This window comes from Periophthalmus magnuspinnatus, chromosome 10, assembly GCF_009829125.3.
Source record: "Periophthalmus magnuspinnatus isolate fPerMag1 chromosome 10, fPerMag1.2.pri, whole genome shotgun sequence".
NCBI classification, from domain to species: domain Eukaryota; kingdom Metazoa; phylum Chordata; class Actinopteri; order Gobiiformes; family Gobiidae; genus Periophthalmus; species Periophthalmus magnuspinnatus.
The window spans coordinates 8,985,538-9,001,145 of record NC_047135.1 but is presented as its reverse complement, the minus strand read 5'-3'; the positions used below and the strand labels follow the sequence as shown (position 1 = coordinate 9,001,145).

Genomic DNA, 15,608 nt, shown 5'->3' with positions numbered 1-15,608 from the left:
GTAACTAAATTATCTCTAAAAACACATACACACACCTCCACTGTGGAGCTGATTTCACTAGAATTGCATTACCTGTATTTACCTTGTATCTGGAAACACAGGTCGTGTATCAGTCTTACACACTGACCTTTTAAAACGTGTACATAAGCAAACTATACATAGAGCTTTACCTGTGGGTTTATCCACTGACTCACTGAGTTACCATTGTTCCTGAACATTATCTTACCCTTAAGGAAATATGAAAGCATTTGGAAGTTGTATTCAGTAATAAACATACACAGACCTACAAAACAGACATTGAAGAGGGGGAGTTTTATTTCTATGGGAATCACCATGTTAATAATAATAATAATAATAATAATACATTTTATTTATAGGGCGCCTTTCTGGGCACTCAAGGTCACCTTACATACAATATATACATATACAGACAGTTAAAATCAACATTTATGAACATACAGTTAAAAGCATTCAGATAAAAAACATTGAAAAAGGACAGGGCAGGTTACTTTTTATTCTTTTGAAAATGCTGTATTCACTGAAAACCACTTCTTAACATGTTTTATAAAATGTCTGTGTAATCGCTCAGTCATCCAGGTATGATCCATAGTAAAAGAAAAATTCTAATTTGTCAACTTGACCAAAGGTTTTTTGAGTAAAGACATTTTGCTGCTCATCCAAGGGGCTTCATCTCTTCTGGTCAGTTTGCTGGTGAACACTGCCTTATCTGAAGGGAGGATCTACACTGAAACTAACACACCTGTTGTTTACAGTTTCTGTTTATTACCTAGGTTTATTGAAATACACTAAGGCCGTGTCTCAATTTGCCAAATGCACCTTTTGAGGGTTCCCTTCGAAGTACTCCTCAAAGTATAGTTTGAAGCTTCCGGACGAGAATGTGTCCTCCTCAGTGTAGCCGCCATCTTGCTGAAATGGGACAGACCTAAACCACGGACTGCACTTCCACCTCTGTCTTTGAGCGTATGATACGTACATTACGTACGTTATTTTTTATTATTTATTATTTAATAGAAGAAAAGTCAAGATGTTGTCATCGCAGCCATTTCTTTTTGTTTAGATTGAATATCAATAAGCAAATATAACGTTCAAGGTGATTTTTTTCTCATTTGTAGCTACTTCATAACTTTAACAAAATATACCTTGTGAAAACGTAATAACAGAGACAGAGGTAACAATATCATTTTTACATTCATAGTCTATAAACCAGAGAACACTGATTAGTTGTACATAAAGTGGGATATTGCAGTTTAACGATTTGGTATTTTGGCCAGTGGCTACACCACTTTAATAACAGTAGAGGGCGCTGTTTCCCTTCTATGCCGTGCCAGTTCTTTTCATCTTATTATTGTATTATAGTAGGTATAGTAGGTATTTTCTAGTAGTGCAGCGCTACATTAAACTAGTATCTTGATTTACTAACACGAAGGTAAATGACACATGCCACCAGGGGGGGCGCAGACCTATGGAATGTACCGGAACTCATGAAGATTTTGTGCACATCTCAGGACTCTCTTCTGTCCGTTCTGGAGAGTCCATTGTTTCATTGTTCACATTACCTGTGTGGAACTCATTAAATCCTTCTGACTTTATGTTTCAGTCTCTTGGTCTTTGACGCTTACAATAGAAACAAACATTCTTACATTATTCTTATTGCAATTATAATTTCTAATGATAATAATGTCTTCTTATTGTATAACTGCACATTCCTTTATTCCATGTAACTCCCCTCCTTTTTAATCATCAAACACACGGCCTGTACATGTCTTTATTCAGATTTAACAGTTTCATGTCGCACTGTTGTAGATGAGGTAAACCAGTACGAATACTTGAATGTGTATTGCGCAGCGGACTCCATTTTCTTCTCTTTTTGTAGTCGCGGTGCATGATGGGATTATAGCAGTGCGCGAAGTCTGCATGGATGCACGCTTTGGTTACGTCCGATCTCCGTGGAAACGCTGGAAACGCAGGGCACATTTTGTCTTGCTCGTTCGTCGAGTGCATTGAAATGGGACAGCCCTTGTCGCGCCGGCAATTACGTATCTGCCCTTCGATGCACACTTCCAATGGTGATTCTAAGGCCATTTTGGCGAATTGAGACACGGCCCAGGTCTGATCTGTGCCTGAGTCATGTGATTATCCAAAATGGGCCTTCACTAGATCTAAGAAAGACAAAAAATCTGACAACAGAGAGTCTGAAAATAGACACAGTTCACACTGGTGTAGTTCAGACTGTAAGCAGAACAGAAACTGTAAACAACAGGTGTGTTAGTTTCAGTGTAGTTAGCTCCTCCCTTCAGATAGATATAAGGCAGTGTCCACCAGCAATCTGACCAGAACTGAAGAAGCCTCTTGGATGAGCAGTGAAATCAGTGTGCATCCTGCTAATGAAATTACTGCACATTTCATCTGGTTTGTCAAGTTGTTGTGTACAGTTTTGTATCATAGAGATGTATCATCAGAGAATTCATGTGTGGGAGCATGGATAATGTAGGCTTGTGGGCTGAGCCTTGCACTTACCGCTAACTGTAAGTAGGGTTCAAATGGGGCCCAGGGAGCTTGCTAAACTATTAAAACATGCATGGATGACATCTAAAACCTCTTTAGGCTTGTGTTTCACGAGGGAACAATGTTATGGTAGCATGGTAGAAAGCTCGCATAATACCCCCCCTTTAAAATAATTACAACATGTTGTAAAGTTAAATATAGTTGGAAGAATGTGATGGAAGAAAGTGAATTTTGGATATTCAATTTATTTTCACTTTCAGTGTTACTGGACACAGTGGTCATAGAGCAATAAGTGCAACAGTTCACCTACAACTGACATATTAACATGAGATATAGTCCATCTGTATCTGCCAGAGATAATACTTATTTCATTTCTTTTTCAGAATCATGGCAGGCAAACATCAGGACACAGTTGATACAGCAGTGTGAGTATTGGGATCTGTTCATTTATAACCTAATGGAGTCACATTTTATTTGAAAATTGTCCCTCAACATGATGACTAAGTGGCACGGAGGCACAAACAGTTTCTAATTTATGCCAATGGACCTATTGTTTTTGCCCCACAATAATTATTTCCCCAACACACAGAAAAATTGTATTTAGGAAAAGAAAGGTTAATTTCAACTGTTTCTGATCCCACTGTATCAGTGATAAATGTGTGTGTAGTCTGTAGTGTCCCTGTGGTTTAACAGTTCACGGGTTTTCTATTGTTGACTTGATTTTCTTTTAGATATCAGGCACAAACTAAATATTTAGCAGAGTTGTAGACTTTATATTTGTTATTGTCTAGCTCAGTAAAATGAGTAATGGGATGCTTTAGTACTTACTTGTATTAGAGCCCAGCCTTTTAAGCTCTATTTTTTGGGGGCAAAGTAACTATAATTTAATGCCTAGTTAAGATCATGTGAAATGTAATGACAATACATATGGATTTTTATAGCAATACTAAATACATTTTCAGCCATAATATCTGTTATAAATGCTTTTTTAGGGTCAAGGCAAATAAAGAGCATAGCAGTGGGTTCACAGTTGACACAGGAAAGTACATCATTTTACCATCACTAGACAAACCCACTAACTCAGATGTTTTTATTATGGTCCTCAATTGCATTCATATTCTTGCAGTATTAAACTGGGCTTACACTGTGCAATTTTGTAAAATTTTAAGACATTCCTAATTATTCCCACCCTCATATTGTGTGAATCACTAGTAAATCTGCAGCATTCAGGCTTTAGACTGGGCCACAATACAATCATAGCTGTGTCCCTTGGTTTTGATAAGGTTTCTTTAAATTGGTTCGCCTCATACTAAGTAGACCATAATCAGTAATGGCAGATGGATGCACATCTCCATGGTCAGTAATAAAAAAACTGTGTTCCAAAAGGTTCCATCTTTTGACCGTTACTTTTACTTTGTATAATAATAATATTTCACCCCCATCTTTCTTTCTTTTGTACTATCCATTTTACAAGGATGGCACAATAATTCTATTGCACCCATTGCTCAGGAACCTCTATTCAAATAACAAAATGCATTTGATATTTTTCAATGGTCATTAATAAATTTCAAACTGGTCCTAAATTTATCAAAAACTAAAAGTATGCACTTTACCAGATCTCATGTCATGGGCTCCTACAATCCTAACTACAGTCCTTTCTTCTCTGGATTATGGTGACATTATTCATGGTCACGCAGGAAACAATATCTTAAAAAATCTTGATACTATTTACCACAGTGCTCTTTGTTTCATTACTGTTGACAATTACTATACTCACCACTGCGATCTGTACAGCAGAGCTGGACCTCACTGCAGACCTGCAAACTTATACACACCCACATCTTTATTTACAAAGCTGTACTGGCAAAACATCCCCCAGTCTCTCACCTTCCTGATTCAATAATCAGTTTTAATTGTTAATCGCCATGCAAATGGTCCTAATTTTTCATCATTCTGATACCCACAAACATATGAGTGTATCTTACGCACATTCTGCAGCTTTAATGTAGCACTCCGAGATTCTATGGAATGAAGAGCACATTATTTAAAAAAATATTATTATTATTATTATTATTATTATTATTATTATTATTATTATTATTATTATTATTATTATTATTATTATTATTATTATTATCATTATTATTATTATTATTATTAACAATAATAAATGTGCATTCAATACTTTTTCAGGTTTGTTCCAGATAAAGAACAGAGCAGCAGTAACACAGCTAACTCGTTCACAATTGTAATAAAGTAAGTTTTGGGATGAATGAATGAATTATGCCACCAATAGGCTGAATAAAGTGTATTTGTAATGTTTCTAATCCACAATCCACAGACAGGGGGCAGCTACAATTCATATTGTTTAAATGGAGATTTTTGTTGTAATAAAGTGACTTCTTGAGCCTAGCTCAGTAAAATAAGTAATGGGATGCTTTAGTACTTGTAAAATGCACCAGAATACAAAACTTGTATTAGAGCGCAGCCTTTTAAGCTTTTTTTTTTTTTTTTTTAGATTTTTGAATGGGGCAAAGTGACTATAATTTAATGCCTGGCGAAAATTGTGTGAAATGTAAAGATAATACATATGCATTTTTATAACAATAATAAATACATTTTCAGCCATAATATTTGTTATAAATACTTTTTCAGGGTCAAGGCAGATAAGGAGCATAGCAGTGGGTTCACAGTTGACTCAGCTAAGTAAGTATCATTTTACCATCACTAGACAAACCCACTAACTCAGATGTTTTTATTAGGGTCTACATTTGCTTTCATAATCTTGCAGTCTTAAACAGGGCTTACACTGTGAAATTTTGTACAATTTTAAGAGATTCCCAATTATTCCCCACCTCATATTGTATGACTGAATCTCAATCATTCTTGAATCACTAGTAAACTCTCAGTTGTCGCCCTTTCTTGAAATGAACAATATCCTGAATCCACTGCAATCGGGTTTTAGACCGGGCCACAGTACAATCATATCTGCATCTCTTGGTTTTGATAAGGTTTCTCTAAATTGGTTCACCTCATACTTTTCAAATACACCACAATCAGTAATGGCAGATGGATGCACATCTCCATGGTCAGTAATAAAACAGGGTGTTCCCAAAGGTTAAATCTTTGACCCATTACTTTTTACTTTGTATATTAATAATATTTCAGCCCCATCTTCCTATTGTACTGCCCATTTTTATGAGGATGACACAATTTTGTATTCTATCGCACCCACTGCTCAGTAAGCTTTATTTTCAATGGTCAGTAAAAAATCTAAAACTTGTCCAAAATTTGCCAAAAATTAAAACTATGCACTTTACAATTTCTCATGTCATGGGCTCCTACGATCCCAACTGTACTTTAAATGGTGACTTTGGTATTTGGTTGGATAGCAGGATGTCTTTTAAAACATGCACTGATAACTTTTCACAAAAACTCAAAATTCAATTTCTTAAAGCCTGTTTTTCATATAAAAACATTAAACATTAATTCAATCTGCAGTCCTTTCTTCTCTGGATTATGGTGACATTATTCATGGTCATGCAGCAAACAATATCTTAAAAAATCTTGATACTATTTACCACACCGCTCTTTGTTTTAATACTGTTGACAATTACTATAGTCACCACTGTGATCTGTACAGCAGAGCTGAACCTCACTGCAGACCTGCAGACTTATACACGCCCACATCTTCATTTGTAAAGCTGTACTGGCAAAACTTCCACAGTATCTCACCTCCCTGATTCAGACTCTTTTCAGACTGTTCAGACTTTGAGCCTGTGGAGCAGAGGTTCAGTAAATATTTAAATATACATTTTATTATCCATTTTATTAATTGTAATTGTTTTATCTGTGTACTCAGGACTCTCTTTAAAATTAGAGGTAATCTCAATGAGACTTCCTAAAATAAAATAAATAAATAATTTGAAGTTTATTGTCCTTTCTGGTGCCTCCAGCCCCTCAGAGCTGCGTTTAGTATCATATAATGTACAGTATGTATACAGTATACTGTGTGTGGCTGTATTTTATTTTACTGCATGACACAGACAAGCTGAAATTCAGCAGTTTTTGTGTGACTTGAATTTGGGTCAGAATTGCCCCAAAAATGGTACAGTGTAAAGCCCAGCGTTAAAGCCACTATTTGTACTAAGGTGGCCCTGTCAGACTGTGTTGTGTGTTCACATTACATTGGTAGGTGGTGCCTATGTTACTGCTGTCTGGCACAGTGCCAGTTTCCCACAGATGAAACAGCAAACCATGTCTCTACCTCACTATAATCAATACTTTTTCAGAATCCTGGATGAGAAAAGACAGAGAAATGGGGATGAAAATGAGTCAGCAAAGTAAGTATATTAATTTGGATTCCTTCTAGAATGTTACCTGCCTGACCAGCCATGGACTGGGATGGACCAACTACTGCAGAAAATCCAGAATCACTTGTTGAGTTTGTGTCACTTTTGTAAATATTACAGCCTCTAGTCCTTTGTGTATAAAAAGCTGTTATGATTCCAAAATGCCACTTAAAGACAAAAATCCTACAACAGGTTACCCACTAATCTGTACATGTATTTCATGTGATATGTTGTACTAATTTTTCTGCTACGTTAATATTTTTATTTTTTCCCCAGAATCATTAAGTCTCATGAAGAACCAAGCAGTGGGGACACAGCTGATGCATTAAAGTTATCAGAGTAAGTATTATTTCTGGAGAGTTTGTCCTCAGAGGGAAAACAGAGTGAAGGCTGTGTGTGAGTGCTGGAGCTGGGAAACTTTAATAATTGTTGTAATTGTAAAATGGTGTAGGTACACTCCCCATGACACATTTTGTACTGAGTTTTTGCATCACTTTTAGTATGTATTCCAACCTATAGTCCTTTGTACATAAAAAAACAGTTATGATTCCAATATACCCATATAATAGTTGAACAGGTTACCCACTGCGTATTTCATCTGATATGCTGTGCACATTTTTCAACCAAGTTAATATTTTCCTATTTTTCCCAGGATCATCAAGGCCCCTGAAGAACCAAGCAGTAGCAGTACTAACACAGCTGACTCAGAAAAGTTACCAGTGTAAGTATTGGTATGTGTACAATGAACTTTACTACCACCACAACACTGTAGAAAATCCATAAACTCTGTAGCCTTAAAGATGTAGTACTGTAGCTGTAGTGTTTTTTGTAAAAGATTAAATATTGTTTTCCCCTAAGAGTATATTGTAAAAGCTGCACTTTGTGACAAAATGAAACCTCTGCACACTGTAGCTAATAATAAAAAAAGAAAAGAAAAAGTTGTTCTAAAGCCATGCCTGATAAAGAATTTGTGAGAGCTAGGTATAAGTTAGACATATTTAATTGCATACTTTCTGCTTTGGTGAGATGAATTTCAGGTATCCCAGCGTTAAGATCAGTCAATGGACAATTATCAAATGTGTATGATTTTAAAAATGTCAGTATTAAGGCTGCAAGATGAATCGCAGTCAGACTAAAATCATTATTTGAATGGATGCAGCAATCAAATTACAAAGGTTGCAGTTCTGGACGTACCCACATTTACTACACAAACAGCAAAATATCCTGTGTTATTCTACATAAAAACTGTTAGTAGTTTAGATCTGTACAAATATGTTCTGAAATGTGATTCTTGTATTTGTTTGACAGCATCTTTCACTCTTTTTGTAAATTCATATGGACATGTTTAAAATGAGAATCCTCTTATTAAAACATAAATTGCAAATTCAATCACAATCTCAATGTTTGTCAGGAAAATTTCAATCACATATTTTTCCCAAATTATGCAGCCATAGTCAGTCAGTTTTTTGTAAAGCACTAGTGGGGAAAAAATAATACAATTTATAGAATTTTAACAATTTTTTCATTATACCAGTGAAAACGCCTCCTCTTCAATGAGTACTGTACCTACCATCAAGGACTCGGAGGATCAGTGCAAATACCGGATGGACTTCCCCTGTCTGGGAGTCTGTTTGATCATCAACAACAAGAACTTTAAAGGTACAAAGTAGATTTAATTTTTGCGTTTTGAGTTGAGAATGGAAATGATCGTAGTAAGCACTATTCCCTTCTTTCATTTTTGAACTTGAGAAACACACTGCTCAGGTCAGCTCTATCTACATTATTGTTCAATATTTAGAACACATAGGTTTGACTTGTCGCGTTTCGTAAGAGCCAATGCAGAAGGGAGGCAAAACACTTTAAAGGACATATTATGATCAATCATTTACCAAGTTATATAGTATATCAAATACATACCTGGAGTTGTATATCTGCTTCATTCACACTTGTTTGTTTAACTGTTGTCTTCTCTGAGCAGTCAAAAATTCTCGGTTTACAGTTTGCCCAAATTATTGTGTCATAGGTAAAAATTCCCAAACTTCTCATGCTCAGTTTTTAGGTCCATAAATCATCATCAGATAAATTTGATGTTCAAAGTTTGTACAAACACATTTCTCTATTAGCATAGCATTTATGGGGTCTAAGAACTTGATGTGTTTATTTTCACATTCTCATTCATTTTGCTGACAGCAGAGGGAGCTCCAGTACTTTAAGGCCTCACTGGAAATAGAGGTGTAGTTTATCAAGTGTGTTCTTGACATTATTTTAATGTAGTAAATGTGAAATACTTATCCCACGGTTACCTAAATTATGTTTAAAGGGATCTAAAGCCACAAGAATGCATATTGTGTTCTTTAAGCCTGTTTTTGGTTTGGTGTTTCAGTACTGTCCACTAGATTTGGCACAGATGTGGATGAAGCCGCTCTGAAAAAGACATTTGAGAATCTGGGATATAAAGTTATTGTGCACAAAGACCTGACTAAGAAACAGATGAAGCAGGAGCTGGAGAAAGGTAATTTCATTCACTTTTAGGAACAGGTAAATGGTTTGATTAAATAATAAGCTGTAGAAATTCTTTCAAGTATTTTACTTATTTACTGCAAGACACACAAACACGAGTGGCAAATCATATACACTAATAACAAGACATGACTTAACATCACATGGTTTGTAGACAAAACGGATGAGGACAAATGAACTGCTATTTACAATTGAACATCACAAGTAACAAGTGTTGCCACAATACTAAAATACTTTAATACTATGGAATAGACTTGATACTCAACACCGATCCCGATTACCCCAATGATTAAAAAACAAAACAAAACACTGTTTATTTGAACAATGGAATGTGATTTCCAACATTAAATCGTAGTACTTGTTATATCAATGTAATCCCACACTTGTCCAGGTAGGTTTCCATAGTGGTCCATAAGCATTTACTAATCTGTGTGGTCTTATTTTTGTCCTGATACAGCTCAAGATCAGTTTTGTCATGTGAATGTGACTTTTTTACTATGGATACTTCACATTTTATAATTTAGATGCGTATAATTTTGATTCTAGTTTTAATATAAATTAGTATCTGATTTCCAATACTTTAATAGAAAATATAGAGATCTGTGAATAACAGTGCAGAATAAAAACCTTTCAGTCATATGCACAGCTAAACAGAACAATTTTGAGCCTGGATTTAAACATTGTCAAAGTAGAGGCCTCTGCATAAAACTGAAACGCTAATCTCCCATGTTTAGTCCTGACTCTGGGCACCAGCAGGAGGCCGATCCCTGAAGTCCACAGAGTGTAAGATGGTTCATATGGCACTAACATGTCAGAGATGTACTTTGGTGCTAGACCCTGGAGAAACTTGTACACAAGCAGAGCTGCTTTAAAGTCTATTTAAAGCCACAGGAAACCAGGGCAGAGACCCGAGCACAGGACATATGTGCTCGTACTTCCTGGTTCTGGTCAGGACTTGAGCAGTAACTCAACAAAATATTTTTTATATCCATCCATTTATTTTCTTCCGCTTTTCCGGACCTGGGTTGGGGGGACAGCAGTCCGAGACGTCCCTCAGCTCAGACACATCCTCCAGGTCCCAGGCCAGCCGAGAGACATAGTCTCTCCAGTGTGTCCTGGGTCTTCCCCTGGGCCTCCTCCTGGTGGGACATGCCCGGAACACCTCCCTAGGGAGGTGATGCCAGGAGGCATCCTGAACAAATGCCCGAGCCACCTCAGCTGACTCCTCTTGACATGGAGGAGCAGCGGCTCCTCCCGTATGACTGAGCTCCTCACCCTACCTCCCTACCTTTGGAGGAAACTCATTTCGGCTGCTTGTATCCACGATCTCATCCTTTCGGTCATTACCCAAAGCTCATGACCATAGGTGAGAGTAGGAACGTAGATTGACCTGTAAATCATGAGCTTTGCATTTCGGCTCAGCTCCTTCTTCCCCACAACAGGTCGATACAGTGACTGCATCACTGCAGACGCTGCACTGATCTGCCTGTCAATCTCATGCTCCATCCTTCACTCGTGAACAAGACCCCGAGATACTTGAACTCCTCCACTTGAGGCAAGGACTCAACACCCATTCAAAGAGGGCAAGCCACCTTTTTCTGGTTGAGAACCATGGCCTCAGATTTGGAGGAGCTGATTCTCATCCCAACCGCGTCACACTCGGCTGCAAACCGCCCCAGTGCCTGCTGCAGGTCCTGGCTCGAAGAAGCCATCAGGACAACATCATCTGCAAACAGCAGCGATGAGATTCAACTCACGACCAGGTGGTGATTGGTTGACAGCTCTGCCCCTGTTTTCACCTGAGTGTCCAAGACACGCGGCCGGAAATCAGATGACACAGCAACAAAGTTGATCATCGACCTCTGACCTAGGGTGTCCTGGTGCCACATGCACTGGTGGACACCCTTGTGTTCACAGCACAGAAGTCCAATAACTGAAAACCGCTTGGGAGGCCATTCTTCCTGATCACACCACTCCAGGTGTCAATGCCACGTGGGCATTGAGGTCTCCCAGGAGAACAATGGATTCCCTGGTTGGTCCACTGTCTAGTACCCCTTCCAGGGACTCTAAGAAGGCCGGATACTCTACACTGCTGTTCGACCCGTAGGCCGACACAACAGTGAGAGACCTGTCCCCAACTCGAAGGCACAGGGATGCGACCCTCTCATTCACTGGGTTGAATTCCAACATGTGGCGGGTGAGCAGTGGGGCAATAAGCAAGCCTACACCAGCTCGCCACCGCTCCCCGCAGGCAACAGCAGAGAAATGTAGAATCCAGCCCCTTTCAAGAAGTTAGGTTCCAGAGCCCAAGCTATGCATGGAGGTGAGGCGGACTATATCTAGTAACACTCAACCTTTTTCGACCCCAGCGAGCTGACATTCCCGAGATCAGGTTTTTGAGACCCCCGCCTTTGACTGCCATCCAGAGTGTTCTTTTTTTTTTCAATACAACAATGGAGCAAAAATATCACTGTTGATATGGTTATGTTGTATCTCTCTGCCAATCTGGGGATGTCACCCCCATTGAAACCTTTTCTATCTTTTCTTTCTTGAACCACTCTTAGATGAATGAGAGTTTACACCGTCTTGTACATGATGTTTTCCAGTGTCTAGGGAGGACCACAGTAACAACGCATCTTTCATTTGTGTCATTTTGAGCCATGGAAATGAAGAAGGGATTGAGGGGACAGATGACACGGTGAAACTTGAAAAACTCACCAAATATTTTAAAGGAGACGAATGCAAGTCTCTCATAGGGAAACCCAAACTCTTCTTTCTACAGGTCAGTCCCTCCTTTCACTACTCAGAGGTGTGAATCCTTTGCTCCATCCAACCCTTTCCTCATCATCCTCTGATCCACCTGACCCTCTCCTCTGCATCCTCTGCTCCATCTGACTGTGTCCTCTGTATCCTCTGTTCTATCTGACTCTTCTCTCTGTATCCTCTGCTCTGTTTGATCATCTCCTCTGCATCCTCTGCTCCATCTGACCCTCGCATCTCCAACCTCTGCTCTGTTTGACCATCTCCTCTGCATCCTCTGCTCCTTTGACCATCTTCTCTGTATGCTCTGCATTCTCTGCTCTATCTGAAAGTTGTATGAGCTTGCTTGACTCAAGATATCACAACATTGCAATACCACTTTGGTCTCCAGCCTTTACTCAGCATCCTCATCCTCATATATTCACATTCCCTCTCTGTACATGTCCACTAATCTTCATCTGCACAATTATATGTTGCATTTTTATTTATTGTTGTTTCAAAGGTATGTCGTGGTAGTAAATTAGATTGTGGGGCAGCAACGGACAGCGACCTGATCGATGCCAGAGGGCTGCCCATTACACAAAAGATCCCAGTGGAGGCAGACTTCCTGTACGCCTACGCCACAGCTCCAGGTGATATACGCCAGTATTATACTCATCCACTGATGCAAAGTAGAGATGGGTAGAGCAGATAAAAACTTCAAAGCTATCCATAACCTGGCCCCACCTTACATCTCTGACCTCCTCCACATCTCCATTCCCTCTCGCTCCCTCCGCTCCTCTTCCTCTCTCCAGCTCTCTGTCCCCTCTGCCCGTCTCATCACCATGGGGGGCAGAGCCTTCAGCTGCTCTGCTCCCCAGCTCTGGAACTCCCTCCCTCCCTCCGCAACATTGACTCTCTTCCACTTTTTAAATCCAGACTCAAAACCCACCTCTTCACACAATCCTACACCATATAATCAGTCACTCTCACCATCATCCAGTTTTGTATCTCTGTCAAATAAAATGTATTATTAGGCTCGAGCCTGGGACAACGTCCCGGCGAGGGACTCATTAAAACCGCGTCCGGAGCATGGAAAATGGCAAAAATCAAGTAGTAAACACGCCCCGACATGGCAGTGAGTGGTGTCAAAAATTAGAACTCGACGAGCTCTAATTGTCACAAAAGACTCAGAGAAAAAGTAATGAAAGACAACTCGGTAGTGCCACCTCAAACTTTGATTTTCATGGGGCCAATGGGAGCCCGACTCAGAAAAAAGTCAACTTAAAAATCTGAAACTCATATAAAAAAATAGAACATATCGGGACATGACAAAAGTTATATTATGGCCCCACCCTAAAATGTACAGGAAGTCGGCCATATTGGATCAAATCCGTTAATGACAAAAGTGCACACCCTTGCATTCAGGACATCTTCTCACAAAGTTTTCATCACAAACACTTCAAATTTGGCCAAATCCCACTAAACTCATGTGTGACTAAAGATTATCTATTTTATTTTGAATATGACTTTGGGTGTGGTCAGGGTGAATTTTCAACAAAATCACAATTTTTTGAATATTTAAAAAAAAATATTTCTCTTTCACACATTTTTTGTTGGGAAAACGCTAATACAGCGTTTATGCACATTTGTGAGCTGAACGCAGTGATATGCAAATCAAGTCACTCACAAAATGGCTCTCTAGTGCCCTCTTCAAATTTCATTTTCGAAAATTCGTAGAACACAATCGATGTGTCGTGGACCTGTGAAAAAATTCACAGGGACCTTATTTGTGATGGGGCACAATGTGAGAAAGTAACATGTTTGTATCTTTTATGGTTTAGGAGAAAAATAATGGGTGGAAAATGCATTTCCATTATTCTTCTTTATTATTTTGGAGGCCGGATTCAAGTCATTTTTGACCCCCTCAACGTTAACGATAACTCAATTTTATTGCACCCAAAATTCAAGGTCAGTGAAAATTTTTTTATTTTGATGTTCAAAAAAATTAATGTTTCAAAATGACTCAATAGCACCACCTCACCACCTCAAAATTTGAAATACTAAATAATAATATTATGCCAATGAGAGACCTTTTTTATTGTAGACAAATGAAATGTGGTACAATGATAGAACATGTGAAGACAAATAAAAAATTATATTATGACCCCACCCTAAACCCTACAGGAAATCGGCCATTGTGGGCGGAACCCCATTTTTTTTTAAATTTTACCTCTCACATTTGGATTTTTTGCACCGTGGATTTTCATTCAAGAAACATGCAAATTGGTCAAAATGAACTAGCCCCATGTGGGATTATAGGAATCTGTCTTGGATTTTTCTACATTATAAAATGTGGGTGTGGCCAGCCTGCAAAGACAAAAACAATATTTTGAAGTGTTAAAGTGCGCATACCTCACACATGCAGTGTCCTATTTCCTGGCATTAATATACATTTTGTTTAAAATCTTGATCTGCATGAAATGATATACAATTTACATATGTCAGAATTCCCTAAAATGTACAGGAAGTCGGCCATATTGGATCAAACCCGGGAAGTGCACACCCTCGCATTCAGGACATTTTCTCGCACAGTTTTCATCACAAACACTTCAAATTTGGCCAATCCCACTAAACCCGTGTGTGATTAAAGATTATCAATTACATTTTGATTATGACTTTGAATGACTTCGTTTGAATTTTCAACAAAATCGTAAATTTTGGAATATTTCAAAAAAATATTTCTCTTTCACACATTTTTTGTTGGGAAAACGCTAATACAGCGTTTATGCACATTTGTGAGCTGAACGCAATCATATGCAAATCAAGGCACTCTCTCACAAAATGGCTCTCTAGTGCCCTCTTCAAATTTCATTTTCAAAAATTTGTTGAAGACAATCGAATTGTCGTGCACTTGTGAAAAAATTCACAGGGGCATTATTTGTGATGGGGCACAATGTGAGAAAGTCACATGACTGTAGGTGTTATGGTTTAGGAGAAAAATAATGGGTGGAAAATTTTTTTCCATTATTATTATTATTATACGTGCCAGATTGAACTCATTTTTGACCCCCTGAATGTTAACGAAAACTTAATTTTATTGGATCCAAAATTCAAGATTGGCGAAAAATTTAGTTTTTTTGAAATTCCTACTGAAAAATATTGAAAAATGACTCGGTAGCGCCCCCTAACAACCCCAATTCATTTGATTTTACAAAGTTTCTCATAGACAATTGAAATTTGGCACATATATCCTTCTTCTCATGTTGATCAAAAGAGCCAATGAGAACATACCTCTATTTGCAACTATGTTACTGTGGCAACATAATAAATGTGTCATTGAAATGAATGGGGTTCAGAGTACTGGACTTTGTTGTAGACTAAATAGATGCTCTACACTCATCAAACTATGGCCTAAAATTCAAGATTGGCAAAAAATGTTGTATTTTCATGTGCATAAAAATGTACGTA

At 38.3% G+C, this 15,608-nt stretch overlaps 2 protein-coding genes across 4 annotated transcripts in view; both read left to right on the top strand.

Moving 5' to 3' along the window:
- Positions 1 to 15,608, top strand: part of LOC117377544 (caspase-3-like) — a 52,966-nt gene that overhangs the window by 4,043 nt on the left and 33,315 nt on the right. The gene's annotated exons all lie outside the window — the stretch shown is intronic.
- Positions 1 to 15,608, top strand: part of LOC117377543 (caspase-3-like) — a 52,434-nt gene that overhangs the window by 32,954 nt on the left and 3,872 nt on the right. For 2 of the 3 annotated variants that reach the window (XM_033973986.2, XM_055225079.1), the window contains exons 2-11: positions 2,910 to 2,951; positions 4,720 to 4,782; positions 5,182 to 5,232; positions 6,819 to 6,869; positions 7,155 to 7,217; positions 7,531 to 7,599; positions 8,413 to 8,537; positions 9,262 to 9,390; positions 12,005 to 12,180; positions 12,661 to 12,790. In XM_033973986.2, the coding sequence (XP_033829877.1) occupies positions 2,914 to 2,951; positions 4,720 to 4,782; positions 5,182 to 5,232; positions 6,819 to 6,869; positions 7,155 to 7,217; positions 7,531 to 7,599; positions 8,413 to 8,537; positions 9,262 to 9,390; positions 12,005 to 12,180; positions 12,661 to 12,790 (895 nt within the window). In that variant the 5' untranslated portion in view covers positions 2,910 to 2,913. The remainder of the gene's footprint in view (positions 1 to 2,909; positions 2,952 to 4,719; positions 4,783 to 5,181; positions 5,233 to 6,818; positions 6,870 to 7,154; positions 7,218 to 7,530; positions 7,600 to 8,412; positions 8,538 to 9,261; positions 9,391 to 12,004; positions 12,181 to 12,660; positions 12,791 to 15,608) is intronic. The other variant, XM_055225078.1, reaches the window with a different exon arrangement.